Source organism: Lepus europaeus, chromosome 6, assembly GCF_033115175.1.
Source record: "Lepus europaeus isolate LE1 chromosome 6, mLepTim1.pri, whole genome shotgun sequence".
NCBI classification, from domain to species: Eukaryota; Metazoa; Chordata; class Mammalia; order Lagomorpha; family Leporidae; genus Lepus; species Lepus europaeus.
The window spans coordinates 63,358,301-63,378,674 of NC_084832.1; the positions used below are offsets into that span (position 1 = coordinate 63,358,301).

Consider the following 20,374-nt stretch of genomic DNA (forward strand, 5'->3'; position numbering starts at 1 on the left):
CAGCATCATCCGTAATAGTCAAAAGTAAAAGCAACCCACGTATCTATCAATAGATAAACGAACAAAGGGTACTCTATAGGCATATCAGAGCATCAGTCAGTTACAATGGGAAATAAAGTACCGATTAAAGCTACATCATGGATGAGCCTCCAAAACATTCAGTAAAAGCAGCCAGATGCAAAATGTCACCTCTTGGACGATTCCACTTATATGAACTATCCAGGCCAGGAAATGCACAGGCACAGCATCAAAAAGCAGAACTGCTTAGTGAGTATGGGGTTTTCTTTGGGGAAGATGAACTTGACATAAACAGTTGCACAACATAGTAAATCCAATAAATGTCACTGAATTGAATACTTTAAGTAGTTAATTTTGCATTGTATGATCTCCATGAAAATGAAAGCATTCACGGACAGAATAACGAATCTGAGGGAATATCTCATTACCTATGCATATAACTGGGTATGCATACCTAATCTGGGCTGAATTATTAAAGCCAGGGGAGAATAAAGTGTTCTAGAACGCAGAAGAGCCCACAACCAGCAAATGTGCAGGAGAGCTGGTCAGTCAGACAGCAGCAATCTCCCGGGGCAGAGGCAGCCTGGAGTTTTCTTACCCACGGAGAGAAGGCGCCAGGAGACGGCGGGCGTGGCAAAGCAGGCAAACACGTCATCAGTGCAGGAGAAGTGTGTGAGGTGGGGGAGGATCACTGACTGGCCCCGGCACTGGCCCCACATGTACACATGCCCGCCCTGTGTCTTGGCGGCCGACGTGTGGGCGGAGTGGCAGGCTGCGATCTCCACTACCCTGAAAATTGGAAGAAAAACACAGGTCAATTTTTGTTTGCTTGTTTGCTTTAAGTCATAGAAGCCCACAGGACACCATGCAAAGTAATAAAAACAGTTAATGCTTGGAACACCTCAAAGAAACAGCCCAGGATCCAGGGCCACAAGCTGCCAAGTCATAATGAGAAAACCACAAGATCAGGGCAAATGTGCAGGCCTCTCCCACCCTGACTGCCCTACTTCCTCCACCCTAAGTGTTACTGAGGAAGACTTGGGAAAACAGACTGGGAACCAAAGGAAAGGAGCAAAGTAGAAACACAAAATGTTCTGGGCCGGTGCCACGGCTCACTAGGCTAATCCTCTGCCTTGCAGCGCCGGCACACCGGGTTCTAGTCCTGGCTGGGGCACCGATCCTGTCCCGGTTGCCCCTCTTCCAGGCCAGCTCTCTGCTGTGGCCAGGGAGTGCAGTGGAGGATGGCCCAAGTGCTTGGGCCCTGCACCCCATGGGAGACCAGGAGAAGCACCTTGCTCCTGCCATCGGATCAGCGCAGTGCGCTGGCTGCAGCGCGCTACCGCGGCAGCCATTGGAGGGTGAACCAACGGCAAAAGGAAGACCTTTCTCTCTGTCTCTCTCTCACTGTCCACTCTGCCTGTCAAAAAAAAAAAAAAAAAAATGTTCTGTTATGGGAGTTTAAACTGTAGTAAGAAACACTTGTACTGCCTGCAATATTCCATTTCCGTGTAATTACAACTTTTTGGGGCCAGCACTGTGTCGTAGTGGGTAAAGCCGGCGTCTGCAGTGCCAGAATCCCACATGAGCACTGGTTCGAGTCCCAGCTGCTCCACTTCTGATTCAGTTCCCTGCCAATGTGTCTGGGAAAGCAGCAAAAGATGGCCCAAGTGCTTGGGCCCCTGCACTCACGTGGGAGACCCCAAAGTAGGTCCTGGCTCCTGGCTCCAGATAGACCCAGCCCTGGCCATTGTGGCCACTTGGGGAGTGAACCAGCAAATGGTAGATTCATTCTCTCTCTGTAACTCTGCCTTTCAAATAAATAAAAACAACTTTTTCTCTCACCTCTACTAGCACTCAGAGGCCTAGCCTAGGGTCACAGAGCCTGACATTCCAATCCAAAGGGAAGTGGGTTGGACTCAATACTTATCTCATTCTGCTTCTTAGCCAGGGTCCTGGGATCAGAAGTCAACACTCCAGGACTTGGTAAAACCTTACCATCTGGCATATTAAGCATATATTCCAGTAACTCACGTCAAACCAACAGCTACACAGAAAATGCCTTCTTCAGAGCAAATTTTATTTAACAGTTATTCATCTGGTTCCAAGGAAAGTATGCACTATGCTATGCATTTCAGCACGGTAAGAGACCCTGCTTGACTCCTACCAGAGGGGCAACAGCAAGCCTCTAGGAATTGCACCCAGATGTGGCAGTGCCGACCAATCACAGGACGACATTTCAGAAAATCAACTTCATGTTCCTTATGGCTGGTACTCAAACTCTTGGGTTGAGAATGTCAATAAACACATGAGTCACAAAGCCATACCCCAGAGCTTTGCCACACACAGTCCCGAGACACAGCACAGCCAAGTTACCTTTCTTTCTCCACCATGACGTGTGCAGGGCTTAGCAGGTTATTTTTATTGCCAGTTCCCAGCTGCCCATACGTGTTAGCTCCCCAGGCATACAGCAAGCCCTCATCTGTTAGTGCTAGAGTATGTGCATAGCCGCAGACAATCTGCAAGTAAACATAAACGGTTACCATTAGCAGGAAGACAGGAAAGGCAGGAAAGACATTTCTACAGATACAGCCAGCTTCTGCACAATGCCAAATCACTGTCAGGTATGGACTGACATGTGCGGGAACATGAAAACAGCATCAGGAAAGCCCACACCTTGGATGCCTAGATGTTCTCATTAGTTTCATTTTCATTTCATTTAACTTGTCAAGACTGATATGCCATCACCACGGCCTTCTGTCTCCCCTTGGGAATCTGGGGAAGACATTCTATCAAATGTGGATGCTGACGGCACAGAACTGCTGGCTGTGCCTCCAGTCTTTCTCCAAGTCAGCTCAGGAAGACAGACAAGGACCAGCTGGCCCAGGGGTCACCACACGTACCTGGTTCACACACACGCTGTGCAGGGCTGCCACTCTCACAGGCGTCAGCTGATTGCCATTGTTTCCCAAGCCCAGCTGACCATTGCCATTGTAACCCCAGGCATACACCTTAGAAAGAAGGGAAAGGGAGACAAGCGTTTAAAACCCAGTCCCTACTAAAGTCAGTTTCAACACTCATGTTCTACTTGATGTGATCCTACAGACGATCTCCAAGTGGAAGAGATTTTCAGTGAGGAGGACACAATTTGGCTTCACTTCCCACTCCACAACTTAGCAGTAAGATAGCCTTAGGCAAGTCATTCACAGTTTCATTCTTGAAGAAGCACTGACTGTACATGCCCTGACACTGTGAACAGTACAAACAGTCCTTGCTCACAATTTAATAGGAGAGAGGGAGACGCTTGCACATTTCAGACACATGGCAAGTGCTGCAATAGAAATGTAATCAAGGTGCCACAGAAACAGTAAGAAGGAAGGACTGAGCTCTAGGAAGACAGCTTAGAGAAGACGTTTCAGCGAGTGGAGATCTGTGCAGGGTTGGATGTGTTACAGACAGATTCAGAGAACAAGGAGGTGGGCCTGGCAAACACAACTGGGGCACAGCAGGGAAGGAAAGGCAAAGGCTAGGGGATAAAGTGACAAAACATACAGGAAAGGTAGACTGCATCTATGAATTTTCCACTGAAACACTTCAAAACTGACGAATGTAATTAAATTTACAGTTTCTGAAAGATCGAGCTGGCTGAAACCTGAAGAATGACAGGAACATATCTAGAGACTAGAGGCAGGAAAGCCATTAATAGCGAACATCATCTCTCCCATCAGCAAACAGATGAGCTCTGAAGAGACCCGAAGCTAAGGCATGACAGGGAGGCTAAGAAAAGGGATGTTGGGGAAGGGGTCAGACAGGAGGCCTCAGAGAATGAGGTGTTCCCTTAGATGCCCTGAGAGGAACAATCGCCTGCTGAAAGTAACCAAGTTGGTGTAGGTTTGAGAGGTACTAAAGGTTTAAAACAGCCAGTGCGGGAAACAGAAAAAGTATTCACCAGGAACAGACAAAACAAAGTCTAGTTCAGATTAGAAATCTGAGATCTTTCATCCAAGGCTGGAAGTGTAACAGGCAAGAACTTTCTGGAGAAAAATTTGGCAAGAGCTACCAACTTTTTTTTATGATTTATTGGAAAGGCAGAGCAGGACCGCACTATGACAGAGCTGGTAAAGCCTCTGCCTGCAGCGCCTGCATCCCATATGGGTGCCAGTTCAAGTCCCAGCTGCTCCACTTCCAATCCAGCTCTCTGCTGTGGCCTGGGAAAGCAGTAGAAGATGGCCCAAGCCCCTGAGCCCCTGCACCCACGTGGGAGACCCAGAGGAAGCTCCTGGCTCCTGATACGCACAGCTCTGGCCATTGCAGCCAATTAGGGAGTGATAACAGTGGATGGAAGACCTCTCTCTCTCTCTCTCTCTGTCTCTGCCTCTTCTCTCTCTGTGTAACTATTTTCAAATAAATAAATAAATATTTAGAAAAAAAGAAACACTTGCATTAGGTACAAAAATACAGAGAGTAACACAGAAAATCAGCATAATGTTATTTACAAAAGGAAAAAAAATAGAAAAAATTGAAATGTCCATCAGTGGAGCCCTCAATATGGGTCAACAGAAATCAAATTAAACAGCCTTTATGATGAAACATTGTTCAAACGGTCTGAGAAGAGAAGCAGGTAAGACGTGGGCTGTTAAATGGGGGAAAGGGAAGCCAACTGCCCAACAGCAGAGAAAAGCAGAAGGTATAACCACCCCATGTTTTCTAAAAAGTGAATTACACTCAACCCTATGTAACTGTTTACAGAGAAAAGTCTAAAATGTTCTGCATCGAACTATTAACAAGAATTGGGGAAAAGGGATTCAGTTTTTACTTTAATTTGTTTTCTTAAAATAACCACATAATTTTAAAAACTAAACTTGTTTTTAAAAATAAAGGAGGGGGGCCGGCGCCATGGCTCAACAGGCTAATCCTCTGCCTAGTGGCGCTGGCACACCGGGTTCTGGTCCTGGTTGGGGAGCCGGATTCTGTCCCGGTTGCCCCTCTTCCAGGCCAGCTCTCTGCTATGGCCCGGGAAGGCAGTGGAGGATGGCCCAAGTCCTTGGGCCCTGCACCCGCATGGGAGACCAGGAGAAGCACCTGGCTCCTGGCTTCGGATCAGCGCGGTGTGCCGGCCGCAGCGGCCATTGGAGGGTGAACCAACGGCAAAAGGAAGACCTTTCTCTCTGTCTCTCTCTCTCACTGTCCACTCTGCCTGTCAAAAATAAATAAATATATATATAAATAAAATTAAAAATAGAAAAAAAAGTAATAATAAAGGAGGGGGGCTGACGCTGTGGCACAATGGGTTAATGCCCTGGCCTGAAGCGCAGGCATCCTATATGGGCACTGGTTCGAGACCTGGCTGCTCCACTTCTGATTCGGCTCTCTGCTATGGCCTGGGAAAGCAGTAGAAGATGGCCCAAGTCCTTGGGCCCCTGCACCCATGTGGGAGACCTGGAGGAAGCTCCTGGTTCCTGGCTTCAGATTGGTGTAGCTCTGGCCGTTGCAGCCAACTGGGGAGTGAACCAGTGGATGGAAGATCTCTCTCTCTCTCTCTCTCTCTCTCTCTCTGCCTCTTTTCTCTCTGTGTAACTCTGACTTTCAAATAATAAATAAATAAATCTTTAAAAAAAGAGGAGGAAGGGGCTGGCACTGTGGCAGAACTGGCTAAGCTTCTGCTAGCAATGCCAACATCCCATATGGGCACCAGTTTGTGGCCCGGCTGCTCCACCTTCGATCCAGATCCCTGCTAATGGCCTGGGAAAAGCAGCAGCAGAAGATGACCCAAGTCCTTGGGCCCCTGCCACCCACATGAGAGACCTGGATGAAGCTCGTGGCTTCAACCTGGCCTAGTGCTGGCCATTGCAGCCATCCGGGAGTGACAGAATAGATGAAATATCTCTCTACTCCTCTCTTTACAAAATAAATTTTAAAAAATAAAGAATTGAAAAGAGAAAATTAGATAGCTAATCCTAGGAACTCTGGAGTAACCCAGGGTACTAAGACTCATTAAAAAATAAGGTACCAGAGCCGAGCACTCAGCAGACTCTGCAGAACCCTGGTATCCCACTGCAGGATGCCATAGTGTCCAAGTCCAAAGAAGTAACTCTGTATAACTTCCATTTAAGTAGAAACTGCAACTGGGAATACCTTCCGACAAATAAACATCAGCTTACAGGTGACCACCATAGTAGAAGGTAACCCAAACGGTGTTTTATTGGTTCTAATGTAACAATCAAGACACAAGAAAAATTCTTTTGCAAGTTACTCTTCTTTATATGAACAAGTATTCAATACACAGGAAGGCCCATGGTGCAGGCATCCCTCATGGGAACGCTGGTTTGATTCCTGGGCCACTTCACTTCCAATCCAGCTCCTTGCTACTGTGCCTGGCAAGCACCAGATGATGGCCAAGGTATTGGGCCCCTGCCATTAACGTGGGAGATACAAGGAGATCCAGGCTCCTGGCTTCAGCCTGGCCCAGCCCAGGAGTTTACCCATTTGGGGAGTGGACTCCAGAATGGAAGACCTCTCCATCTCTTCCTAACTCTGCCTTTCAAATAAATAAATCTTTAAACAAAGAAACAAGTAGTTCTACAAACACTTCATCAGTTAACTTGAAGAATGCACAGTTTAATTTTTCCTAGGAAGAGAAAGTAATGTCAAGTTCTTTAATTCATCAGATTAAATCCAAAATATCTGGCCAACATTGTGGCATAGCATGTTAAACCACTGCCTGCTATGCTGGCATCCCACATGGGCACTGGTTCATGTCTCAGCTGCTCCACTTCCAATCCAGCTCCCTGCTAACACACCTGGCAAAGCAGCAGATGATGACCCAAGTACTTGGGCCCTCGCACACACATGGGAAACCAGGATGAAGCTCCTGTGTCCAGGCTGAAGCCTGGCACAGCCCTGGCCTTTGCAGCCATTTGGGGAGTGGACCAGAGGTTGGAAGACTTTTCTCTGTCTCTCTGCCTCTCGATAACTCTGCTTTTCAAATAAATAAATAAATCTTTAAAATCCTGAGTGCAAAACAACAAAAGAGCCCTCCGTCTAGACACAAAAATTGCTTTAAAAAATATACATACCTATAAGCATTAAATTATTTTGATCGCGTAAATAAATACATAAAGCAAACTTAGTCACATCAGAAAACTTCACTTGCAGAGAGATCTTGGAGTGTAAAAAGTCATCCTGGGGCCAGTGCTGTGACATAGTGGGTAAAACCACCACCTGTGGGGCCGCCATCCCACATGACCACTGGGTCATGTCCCGGCTGCTCCACTTTCGGTCTGGCTCCCTACTAATGGCCTGGGAAAAGCAGTGGAACATGGCCCAGGTGTTTGAGCCCCCACTATCCTTATGGGAAGAAGGTCTTGGCTCCTGGCTTTGGCCTAGTCCAGTGCTGGAGGTTTATGACCATCTGGGAAGTGAACCAGCAGGTAAAGATCTCTGTCTCTCCTCTCTCTGTAACTCTATCAAATAAATAAATTAAAAAAAAAAAAAAAAGTCATCTTGAGGATCTGCTCCTCAATCTCCTTCCAGGAAGTGACATACAGTCCCATGGAGAAACTGACATCTCCTGGCCAGGGAAGGCAGGTGGGGAGGGGCAAGGCGGGGAGAGCACACTTACCTCTCCATTGTCCAGAACAGCCATGGAGGAGGTCTGACCACAGGCGATGCCAACCACCCGCTTAATATGTAAACAGTTGGTGACTTTCCGAGGAGTTGGCTGATTCGCTGTGGATCCTGAACCCACCTGGCCGCAGTTGTTGTAGCCCCAGGCATATACCTACAAGAGAGAAGGGAGAAGACAAACCATTAGCTGAGAACTCTACCTCTAACACAACCAACCAAAAAAACAGACGCCCTGAAGGGGTGTGTACAATTGTTCTAAGTGTGACCCATTAGCAAATGAACTGTGTGAGCACTCAGGAAAGGTTACCACAGGATGCAACAATGACAAGGGCCCCTTCTAAAGTACTAGTATTTTTGTATAATGTTCATGCACAAAGACATGCATAGGTGATAATCAACCCATTTAAGTTGAAATCATCGGTTCAAAGGTAAATAGTTTTAAATGCTTTATATTCATTAACCTGCTGGATTTCACAGTAATCCTATAAAGTGATCCTGAGATAATATTACCCTCCCCATTTTATATACAGAAACTGAAAAGCAGAGAGTCAAGCAACTCGCCAGGTGCTCCACAGTTAGCAAGTAGCACATAGGGAAATTAAATCCACACATCTGGCCATAGCCTTCACCACTACGCTGCACCATCTCTGAAAACATGACAACTCTAAGAGCTGTCTTCACGAAGTTCATCTGAAATGCTTACTATGAAAAAACTACACATGGATTTCAAAAATGTTTTATATCACAACAAATGACTTTTGATACCATTTTCCCATGCACTTTCTGAAGTACTCTCATGGGCCGCTTTTAATTTGGCAACAACGGGAAATGAGGTATGTATCAGGTAAGTATTAGTGATGTAGAATAAAGTGCTGGCCGGCGCCGTGGCTCAACAGGCTAATCCTCCACCTAGCAGCGCCGGCACACTGGGTTCTAGTCCCGGTCGGGGCACCGGATTCTGTCCTGGTTGCCCCTCTTCCAGGCCAGCTCTCTGCTATGGCCCGGGAAGGCAGTGGAGGATGGCCCAGGTGCTTGGGCCCTGCACCCCATGGGAGACCAGGAGAAGCACCTGGCTCCTGCCTTCGGATCAGCATCAGCGCAGTGCGTCGGCCACAGCGGCCATGGGAGGGTGAACCAACGGTAAAGGAAGACCTTTCTCTCTCTTTCTCTCTCACTGTCCACTCTGCCTGTAAAAAAAATAAATAAATTAAAAAAAAAAAAAAAAGAATAAAGTGCTCTCCTCTTGGGGCACAAATATCCATTGCTTTTCATACAGGCCCCTCTAAACCATCTTATGCTAGTCCCTGTCTTACTCTTCAACCATTCTGGCCACTGCAGAACCTTTCCCAGGGAACTCGAGGCTATCAGGATCTTAATTATCACCTGAAGTCCCCCATCACAACACAGAGAAGTCCCCAAGTGCTGGGGAGATGTACGTCCCCACAGAAATGACACCACGTTGTCAGGCTTTTCTTGGTGACGCCTGCTCGAAGTCCTTACTTGCTGCCTTCAGCATCAAGCAGTCGCCTCACATGCATCCCATGCTTGCTTTCAGACCACTATCTGCCATAATCTCAGGCCAGACTTCTCATGGAGAGACACACAGACCACAAAGCTAGTTGAAAACTAATGGAAAAACCAACCACTCCAAGTTAATCAACCAATCCTCTTGAGCAGGAGCGTAGTCGGAGAAGAATCAAGGAGGAGTGCTGGCAGTAGAGGAAGAAACCATCTCTGACGTCTCTAACCTGGGAGAATGTCTAAGACCCACCCGCCACTGCCTGCTCTTCACACATCCCGACTGTGGTTTCCACATTTCCTCCTTTCTTCTCTCAGCATGTTCTAGTGTCACATCTCCAACGCCACCACGGCAACAACAAAATCCACTACTGACGTCTTAAAACAAAATGTACCATGCGAACCTTTATGAAATCTAAAAGAAAAGTTCATTTCACAGTTACAAAAGAAATAACCTTCAACACTTAGTATATTCAGAGGAATATCAACTACTGAAATTAGTACAGTTTAAGGCGAAAATTAAGAATCCAACCTGTACATATTAACACATTCTAATTTCAGCAGTAACTCGTCTAGCATTTCTTCTCAAACATCCCAAGTTCCTTTACAATGCTGCTTTTATTTAAAAGTGGGGGGCTGGGGGCCAGTGTTGTAACACAGCAGGTTAAGCTGCTGCCTGCAGTGCCAGCATCTCACATGGGCACCAGTTCAAGTTCCAGCTGCTCCACTTCTAATCCAGCTCCCTAATAATATGCTTGGGAAAGCAGAAGACGACACAAGCCATTGGGCCCTTGAATCCTTGTGGGACACCTGGATGGAGGTCCAGGCTCCCAGCTTCGGCTTGGCCCAGCCGTGACCATTGCAGCCATTTGGGGAGTGAACCAGCAGATGGAAGATCAAGATCTCTAACTCTTTCAAAAAAAAAAATTTTTTTTAAAGATTTTATTTATTTATTTGAGAGGCAGAGTTACAAAGGGAGGAAGAGACAGAAAGGTCTTTCACCTTCTGGTTCACTCCCCAAATGGCCACAATGGCTGGATCTGAGCTGGTCCAAAGCCAGGAACCAGGAGTTTCTTCCAGGTCTTCCATGTGGGTGCAAGGGCCCAAGCACTTGAGCCATCTTCCACCGCTTTCCCAGGTACCTCAGCAGACAGCTGTATCGGAAGTGGAGCAGCTGGGACTTGAACCAGCGAATAGGACGTCCACGCTGCTGGCAGAGGTTTAGCCTACTACACCACAGCACTTGCCCCTCAAAAAAAGGTAGATGGGAGGACTGTAAAGGGTAGGCACAAAGCCTACAAGGTAAGATTTTTTTTCTTTAAGATTTATTTATTTATTTATTTGAAAGGCAGAATTACAGAGAGGCAGAGGCAGAGAGAGTGAAAAAGAGGTTTTCCATCAGCTGGTTCACTCCCCAGATGGCCACAATGGCTACAGCTGCACTGATCCGAAACCAGGAGCTTCTTCTGGGTCTCCCAATGCAGGTACAGGAGCCCAAGGACTTGGGCCATCTTCTACTGCTTTCCCAGGCCATAGCAAAGAGCTGGATTGGAAGTGGAGCAGCCAGGACTTGAACTGGCACCCATATGGGATGCCGGCACTGCAGGCGGCAGCTTTATGTGCAACACTGGCCCCAAGATGCAGGTTAAGATGCCTGCATCCCATATCCAAGTTCTGCATTGGATCCCCAGCTTTAGATCCTGACTCCAGTTCCCTGCTAATGCAGACCTGGGAAAGCAGTGATGATGGCTCAAGTAACTGCTTTGCTGTCACCCATGTAGGATTCCTGGGTTGAGTTTCTGGCTCCTGCTTCAGCATGTCTGGGGTTGTGGGTATTTGGAGGGTGAATCAGCAGATGAAAGCCCCATCTTTCACTCTCTTAAATAAAAAATTTGAAATAAAAACAAATGGGGACCATAGTTCCACTAGCCCGGAAACATACCAGTAGATAGCAGATCCAGGGCATAAGGCCTGTGTGCTATGCCTGGCTCCAGTTCATCCCAGCCAGGAAACCTTGATACTTCTGAACTTTTGGCTTCTTCATCTATAACTTGGCCTACTTAGCCAAGTGACTGTACCACCACTGAATAACTTTAAGCAGGGAAATATATATATAATTTGTGTTTTAGAAACCCTGGGGATAGGCCGGCGCCATGGCTTAACAGGCTAATCCTCCGCCTTGTGGCGCCGGCACACCGGGTTCTAGTCCCGGTTGGGGCGCCGGATTCTATCCCGGTTGCCCCTCTTCCAGGCCAGCTCTCTGCTATGGCCCGGGAAGGCAGTGGAGGACGGCCCAAGTCCTTGGGCCCTGCACCCGCAAGGGAGACCAGGAGAAGCACCTGGCTCTTGGCTTCGGATCAGCACAATGCGCTGGCCGCAGCGGCCATTGGAGGGTGAACCAACGGCAAAAAGGAAGACCTTTCTCTCTGTCTCTCTCGCTCTCTCTCACTATCCACTCTGCCTGTCAAAAAAATAAAAAAATTTAAAAAAAAATAAAAAAAAAGAAACCATGGGGATAGAGAAATAAGATTGAACAGTAGATTATAAAGGTATGAAATATAAGATTATAGCAATAGTACATACGGATGACAAGACCTGATCAAAGGCAATGGAGGTAGAGAGGAACAATTTGATGTAAGAGGTTAGAAGATTAAACTGACAGGGGATGAATAACCTTTATAAGCACAGAACTCAGGGGCTGAACAAGCAGCATGGTGCCTACTGGGATGTTAGTAAAATTATTTTCTCTATCATTACACATACTGAAAAACAAAGTAGAATTAAGGAATGGGGTCATTAAAAAAAAAGGAGGACAGAAAACTGTCAAACACATCTGATTTGTAGTCTTAACAAGGAATGAAACTTCCTTAAGATTGAATTCTGGGGCCAGCATTGTGGCATAATGGGTTAAGCCGCCATCTGCAGTACAGGCATCCCATATGGGTGCTGGTTTGAGTTCCAGCTGCCCCACTTCCAATCCAGCTCCCTGCTAATATGCATGGGAAAACAGAAGATGCATGGCCCCAGCACCCACATGGGAGACCTGGAAGAAGCTCCTGACTCCCCGCTTCAGATCAGCCCAGCTCCAGTCGTGGAGGCCATTTGGAGAATCAGTCAGCAGATGGAAGCGTGTACGCATACTCTCTCTAACTCTGCCTTTCAAATAAATAAATTTTAAAAACTGAATTCTATTGTCATCCAATCTGCAGTCCGGATTACGTAATTTGGGTGAAGAATGTATTCCCAGAATGTTTAGCTACTCACACAGTGCTACTATGTTCACACTGTATCAATGACAAATATTATGGTCATTATCTTATGTTTTTAAAGGAGGAAGCTTTCACACTAGCTGAGAAGAGCAACCCAAGTGTCCATGAACAAACAAAATGGGGCCTATACATGCAAAGGGATACTATTCAGCCTTAGAAAGGAAGGAGATCCTGTCACACACTATAGCATGGATGAACCTTGAGAACGTCATGCTAAGTGAAATCAGCCACTCAAAGGGCAAACACTGTATGATTCCACTCACACATGGTATCTGAAGGAGTCAGACTCTACAAGAAATAGAAAGCGAATGGGGATTGGCAGGAACTAGAGGGGAGCCACTGAAGAGCTGATGTTTAACAGCACAGAGTCTCACTTCTGCAACATGGAGAGGGCTCTGCAGATGGATGACGGTTACAGCTGCACAGCCTGAATGTTCCCAACACCACTGAGCTACATACTGACAGATGGTAAGCTTTGTATTACATGTATTTTACCACAGTAACAACAGTAAAGGATAAAAACATTACACTCACCTCTCCATCAGCTGCCAGAACCATTGAATGATGTGAGCCACAGGCTACTTCAACCACTTGCTTGATCAAGAGGTTGGTGCAGACTTGGATGGGCGCAATGCCTTGGTTGGTGGTCCCATTCCCAAGCTGGCTGTATCCATTGTGGCCCCAGGCATAAACCACTCCATCTAGACACACAAAGCACACAAGGAACCGGCTTCAAGAAAAAGTGCTCATGCCTGTACCTTCTTCCCCAGACTTTGTATAACTCACTATCCAACCCTTACTTCTCTCACAATGTCCCTTCCTCTTCATAAACAGACCACTGACGGGGGCAGGGCAGAGAGAGAGAATAAAGCACAGACAGAGGCAAAAGTCTTAAGTGAAAGCAATTAGGACTAATGTAGAATGAAGATCAGCTGTGTGTTCAGAAGTCCACAGTTCACAAACAGGCAGAAAACACAGGACAGCTCCAACACCGACATGTACCATCCCTTTACCAAATACCACATCTAGGGAACCCTTGGTGCGGGTGTAGGTATGAATGTGAGTGTGCCACTTGCTCATAAAGTACAGAACAAAGAAGCATAGTGTTTGCAAGGAAAACAAAAGTCAGAGCTTCTGCTGAGCAGACTGTTTTAGCGGCCTAGAACCTGGCTGACTTTTTTTTCCCCTCATAGACCAACCACTTTTAATATGTTTCCTTATTCTGCAACAGGATTTTGGACAGGGTACAAAGACGCTTATCTTTGCTTTATGATATACGTGGTCTCTGGAAGAATCAAAAGCTGGGAATGATTTAATGGCCAGGGCCTGGCATCACTGAGGGGCAGCTTCACTCCTGCTGCTGTGGCTATCTTTGGAAAATACAGGCAGTTCACAATAAAGTATACAACTCAGGAACAGTCAAATGGATGCAGGCAATGCAGGAAGGGATGGGGAAGGAACATAGAGCTTCCATGCTCCCACTGGGCTCACAACTTTCCCAGAACCTCATGAACCCAGAAGTGCCGCTGACTCTTTTTGCTAATAACTAGCTTTTGGGGGCCAGTGCTGTGGCCAGCAGGGAGCTACAGCCTGTAGCGCCAGCATCCCATATGGGCTCCAGTTCAAGTCCTGGCTGCTCCTCTCCCTATCTACCACTCTGCTATGGCCTGAGAAAGCAGAAGATGGCCCGAGAAAGCAGAAGATGGCCCAAGTCCTTGCGCCACTGCACCCACAAGGGAGCTCCTAGCTCCAGATCAGCTTAGCTGCGGCCACTGCAGCCTTCTGGGGAGTGAACCAGCAGATGGAAGACCTCTCTCTCTCTCTCTGCCTCTCTGTAACTCTACCTTTCAAATAGGTAAATAAAATAAATCTTAAAAAAAAAAAAAAAAAAAAAAAAAGCTTGATGAGAAGCTAGGACTCCAACCAGTATGGGATAGAGGTGTCCCAAGCAGCAGCTTAACCTGCTGCACCACAACACCTACCCCCACAAACTTTTTTAAGTACCCCCATATACGGTACAGATGAATATATGCATTATGCACATGTAATGTATAGCATGTTTAATGTATATTGCATAAAATGTAGAATGTACTAAAGTCAAAATTGATTAAAACACAAAGAAAAATATTCCTACCCCAAAAAAAGCACCATTTATCTTAACACTTAAGATATTTAGAAGTGAATGATCTGGACTCTGAAAATAATTCTAAAAGAAGGTCACCACCTTGAGGAAAACCAGGAATTTACATGGATATGTTTTAGTATTCTGTCTCATACATACACATACACACACACACACACACCTGCCTCTGTATTTTATGGTCAAAAGTCAAGGACTAGTTAAAATTGCTATGGGAGGAAAACCCTGAATCCTTAGTTCCCAGTGGACACTGAACCAGTCAGCGATGCAGTAGCAGCATGAAAAAGCCAGCATGTCGCCAAAAAGCATGACCACACCAGCACAAGTGAGATCACCATCTCATTATGCTCAGTGCCAGTCAGACTGCTACCAGAGGACCATCCGCAGCTCTGGCTCTCACAGTTTGACAGAAACGTGGAGAACCTGGAGTAGATTCAGACACAAGTTATGGGCAATTAAAAAGCTAGATACTAAGGTTTACAGTAGCATCAAAGACCAGGACCCGAGTCTAGACACAGAAAGGCAAAGATGCAAATGTCTCCTAAAGGTAACCCTAGACAATACCCAACAAAAAGCTCTGTGAAAGCAGAGCTCATGAGCCTGAATTATTAAATGAGCAGTTGAGGAAATATAGAGCAAACTCTCAGAGAATGCTGGGTACCCAGAGTGTAGATAAATTACTAAAGAAAAAATGTCTACTCTCCTTTGGCAGAGATGTCGGGAAGGCAGAGAAAGACAAGAATCTATCCTCCCACATTCCCCATTCTCCCAAAATGGCACCAACATGAATGCATGTTTTCTCAATTCAAGATTCAGGAAGCACACAAAGAAAGGAAAACCAGTATTATCTGTGTTCACACAAAAGTACCAAGGAAACCGCAAAAGTTGCCTTGCAACCACAAATCCACTGGAAATGACCTTGTGTGGCATATCGAATCTTCCACAACTTTACAAAAGTTTAAAACCTCAGCAGTTTGCCAGCTTTGCAAGACGTCCTGTGACTGCTCCAGAGTCACCCGATGTGTTTAGCTTTACTTGCTTTGAGTACCGCCCTCAGAAGTTAAGAAACAATCTGAAATTATTTATTTGATACAGCTTTACTGCTGCCCCTTTGAGCCTGGAATTAACTGCTCCATTTCCCACAAACTGGAAAGCGAGATCTGTTTACCTTCGGTGCTGAGAAGAACATGTGGCCCACTCCCGTAACTGAGGCTTTTAATCTTCTTTCCACACAAAGCTTCAAGCTTCTTGGGTACGAGTGTACTCTGGTTGTCTCCAGTTCCCAGACAGTTACTATAGTTCAGTCCAAATACAAAGACCTGGGAAACAGAGTTTCATCTGAGTCATTTGGCCTAAAACTGTTAAAAGCTCCCTTCTCTGCTTTGAAAGATACACTCAAGTTCAATTTGATAGCTCAGTAGGTAACGAGGCTGATAAAGCTGGCAAGGAAAATGCAACCTCTGCAGACATAAGTTAAGATTTAGGACCTCTGTCTATACAATGAAACTCAGGGAGCAGTATGGGCTAAGAGGTCTGAAACAAGAGACTGGAAGCAGAGAGAAGCACCGAAGGCCTAACTTTCCTACCCATCAGGTTTTCATCATACCCCCCCCCCACCTTTTCTCAGTCTTCTAACTGTACACTTGGAAGCCCAGTCCCAAAACAACGCCTAACACCACAGCCTGAGTTTTCAGAGTCTCACCTCATCATTGTCAGTAACGTACAAGGCTTCATTGGCTGAGGTGCCAAAGACGCACGCTTTCCGAATCGATGCAATTTCTTGAGGGGAGAGCAGAGTGAAGATTGGCCACTTTCCTACATCCACCATGACTCTGGCTTCAGGCAAGTCCTACAAATCAGCCAACATCTCTGCTACAACAAAGAGGACACCAAGAAGAAATGAAATAGCCACTAAACTTACAGAGAAACCTGCTAATAAAAACTAACAAAAGCTAATCCTAGAATAAACAAACTACCTTTGGCTACATGGACCACTCACCTTCCCCAGCAATGTGTCCAATCCTCTTTCTGCTTTCAAACCTGGGCCTTTGCCTGGAACGAGAGAACAAACTGCTAGAACCAGTTTTCCATCTTGCCCTCTTAGCAATCGGTGCTGATCTGCTCCATACATGCTCACATACAACCAAACAGCAGAGAAGAGAGAAGACCTGCTACCTGGACAGAACCAGGGCCTCTATCCAGGGGTGTTTCTTCCCAGGTATCTAGATAAAGGTAAAGTGACAACACTGGTTTGTTTAGGACAGCTAATGCCCAGGTAGGAACATGTGCGTTTATGTTATTAATATCAGAACCCATACCCTTCACCACTACCCCCAGGACATGTTCTTGTGGAAAATCCCTGCCACACAGAGCCACCTGTCTAATGGTCAGCACAAGATAGTGCTCCAGTGAGTAGGGTGTGCAAAATTCTAAGACTCACCTAAGAGCTACAGGACAAAACCATAAAATGAAGTATAATCTACTTCTAGTTTCTATGACCACATTTTCTATATATATTCTGAAAAGCTATCACATGAACACAGATACGGCAATTTACCTTAATCTTACTGTAACGGCCTGCATACAAGCCATCAGTAACTTAAATGGCATCTCACAAGAAGTAGAGACATGTCCACATTTCCATAAAACTATGAACTAGGGCCAGTGCTGTGGGTTAGCAAATGAAGCTGCCACCTGCAGTGCTGGCATCTCACAGGGTCGCCAGTTTGAGTCCTGCCTGCTCCACTTCTGATCCAGCTCCCTGCCAACAGCCTAGGAAAGCAGCAAAAAATGGCCCAAGTGCTTGTGTTCCCATACCCACATGGGAGATCCAGAAGAAGCTCCTGGCTTCCTTTGGATCGGCCCAGCTCTTGCCAATGCAGCCATTTGGGGAGTGAACCAGAGGATGGAAGATATCTCTTTCTCTCTTTCTGCCTTTCTGTAACTCCACCTTTCAAATAGATAAATAAATCTTAAAAATAAAACAAATAAAACTCTGAACCTTCATCTATTTACAGATCTTTATGCAAAGGATCCTGGCCACAGCTCCAATTTTTCCAAGGTTAATAAGTATTTCTAGGCCGGCGCCGCCACTCACTTGGCTAATCCTCCCCCTGCGGCACTGGCACCCCGGGTGCTAGTCCCAGTTGGGGCGCCGGATTCTGTCCCAGCTGCTCCTCTTCCAGTCCAGCTCTCTGCTGTGGCCCGGGAAGGCAGTGGAGGATGGCCCAAGTGCTTGGGCCCTACACCTGCATGGGAGACCAGGAGGAAGCACCTGGCTCCTGGCTTCGGATCGGCGCAGCACACTGGCCAAGGCGGCCATTTGGGGGGGGTGAACCAACGGAAGGAAGACCTTTCTCTCTGTCTCTGTCTCTCTCTCTCTCTAATTCTGCTTGTCAAAAAAAAAAAAAAAGCATTTCTAGGGCCTGCATTATGGCACAGCAGGTTGAGCTGCCACTAGGGACACCAGCATCCCATATGGGTGCCAGTTTGTCTGGCTGTTCCACTTCCGATCTAGTTCCCTACCAATGCACTTGGGAAAGCAGCAGAAGATGGCCCAACTGCTTGGGCCCCTGCACTTATGTGGGAGACCCAGATGAAGCCCTTGGCATTGGCCTGGTCCAACCCTGGCCATTGTGGCTATTTGCAGAGTAGGCCAGTAGATGGAAGATCTCTTTCACTGTCTCTCCCTCTCTCTCTGTAACTCTACTTTTCAAATAAATAAATAAATCTTTAAAAAAAAATACTTTTAGAAAGTCCAGGGGCCACACAAGCACAAAATCCTATCATGCTAAGTGAATCTCTATTCTAGTTCTCATCTCTGGAAAGTGAAATAACATGAAAACAGGTGACAAACACAACTACGACTTCCTAATGAGGACCAGACATCTTGAACCCTGAGACCTCCGAAGAGAGTCAAGAGAAGGGGGCTCAACACCAAGTTCATCTGGTTCTAGCACCTCCAACAAATCTCACAGAGCATATCAGGACTTGTGTGTGACCAAGGCCTCAGTTCCCAACATCCAGAGATTTTCTCCTTTCAGTACCAACTTGGAATGGCAAGATCAGGTGCCTGCTATCTCCAAGAGTCTTAGCACATATTAAATAAGGGATTAGACAGTGTCAAATTAGGCTATTCCCTGTCACTGCATAGCCAGACTCCTTGAACAATTGAATTCTCTGACTTGTGTATGCAAGTGTGTGTTGTTGTGGGACAGGTAAAATGCTAGGGGGAAAGTAAAAAATAATACATCAACATAGTATTAAGAAAAAAAGTTTCAAGCAGTACAAAAGTGTATTAGAGGGGCCGGTGATGTGGTCCAGCGGGTTAAGCCACCACCTGCGACCAGCATCCCATACAAGCACCAGTTGGAGTCCCAGATGCTCCACTTATGATCCAACTCCTTGATAACGCACCTGGGAAAGCAGCAGAGGTTGACCCAAGCACTTGGGCTCCTGCCACCCAGGTGGGAGACCCAGTTGGACTTACCCAGCTCCTGGCTTCAGACTGGCCCAGCCCTGGCCGTTGTGGCTTTTTGGGGAGTAAATCAACGGATGGAACATCTAACTTTTTTTTTTTCCTTTCAAATAAAATAAACTTACAAGAAAAAAAGAGGATAGGAAAGTAAGTCTTGCCCTCATCCCTCTCTGATGTCCCCTCTTCCCCAAAGGCATCTTTAAAAAACAAAAATGCGGGTTGCGCCACCACTTGCAGTATAGGCATCCCACATGTACGCCAGTTCAGTTCGTGTCCCAGCTGATGTGTCTAGGAAAGCAGTGGAAATACTTGGGCCCTGGCATCCATATGGAAGACCTGAGGAAGCTTTGGGATCTTGGCTTTGCCCTGGCCCAGCCCTGGCCATTGCGGCCATTTGGGGAATGAACCAGCAGATGGAAGATCTCGAACTCTCTAACTCTGCCTTTCAAAACAAAATAAATCTTTAAAAACAAACAAACACAAACAAAAGCAAAAACACGTGGACGGACATTGTGAATCAGTAAGTTAAGCCCTTACTTGGGTCTCAAGCATCCCATATAGTAAGTAGTATGTGTTTAGGTCCCAGCTCCTCTGCATCTGATCCAGTTCCTGCTAATTAACGGTCATCCTAGAAGTCAGCAGATGATGGCCCAAGTATGGTTCCTGCCACCCAGATGGAGACCCAGATTGAGTTCTAGGCTCCTGGCTCTGGCCTGGCCCAGCTCCAACTGTTGCAGCCGTCTGGGGTAGAGTGAACCAGAAGATGGAAGATCTCTTTCTCTGTCACTCTGCCTTTCAAATAAAAAAATCTTTGCACATGAACAGAAGCTTTATTCTCATATTTAACAATACACATAATTCTACATGAGCACATGTGGGCCTACTTCACTTGTCTTCAATGGTACAATGGTATTCCATGCCAGCAATTTAACAACTATTTCCTGCTGAGAGACATTTAAGTCATTTCTAGGCTTTTGCTGGGACAATGATCCAATTATTGTTTGCATATATTATGGTATATATAAATCTGATTCTATGCATAAATTGTTAAGATACATTCCAAACATACAAATGCTAAGTCAAAATCTAATAGCTATTTTACCTTTGACACCGATTTCAAACTGTCCTCCAATAAGGTAGTATGAGTACATAAAACTGCCATCAGTATAAGAAAACATCTGCTTGTCCACATTCTTAACACACAGTGAATTACCATGCTCTCTCAGTTCCATTCAAAATAGCATTTTTCTTATGATGAGTGAAGCTAGGTATCATTTTAAAAAGTAATCACAGGGCCAGCACTGTGGCACAGCAGGTTAACACCCCAGC

The 20,374-nt window shown here is 46.1% G+C and overlaps 1 protein-coding gene across 7 annotated transcripts in view; it reads right to left on the minus strand.

The window, feature by feature from the left end:
* Positions 1–20,374, minus strand: part of RCBTB1 (RCC1 and BTB domain containing protein 1) — a 51,632-nt gene that overhangs the window by 14,938 nt on the left and 16,320 nt on the right. For 4 of the 7 annotated variants that reach the window (XM_062194226.1, XM_062194228.1, XM_062194230.1 and 1 more), the window contains exons 2-9: positions 16,568–16,620; positions 16,271–16,440; positions 15,737–15,887; positions 12,963–13,129; positions 7,637–7,795; positions 2,919–3,026; positions 2,392–2,534; positions 617–807 (exon numbers count right to left, since the gene is read on the minus strand). In XM_062194226.1, the coding sequence (XP_062050210.1) occupies positions 617–807; positions 2,392–2,534; positions 2,919–3,026; positions 7,637–7,795; positions 12,963–13,129; positions 15,737–15,887; positions 16,271–16,396 (1,045 nt within the window). In that variant the 5' untranslated portion in view covers positions 16,397–16,440; positions 16,568–16,620. The remainder of the gene's footprint in view (positions 1–616; positions 808–2,391; positions 2,535–2,918; positions 3,027–7,636; positions 7,796–12,962; positions 13,130–15,736; positions 15,888–16,270; positions 16,441–16,567; positions 16,621–20,374) is intronic. The other 3 variants (XM_062194227.1, XM_062194232.1, XM_062194233.1) reach the window with 1 other exon arrangement.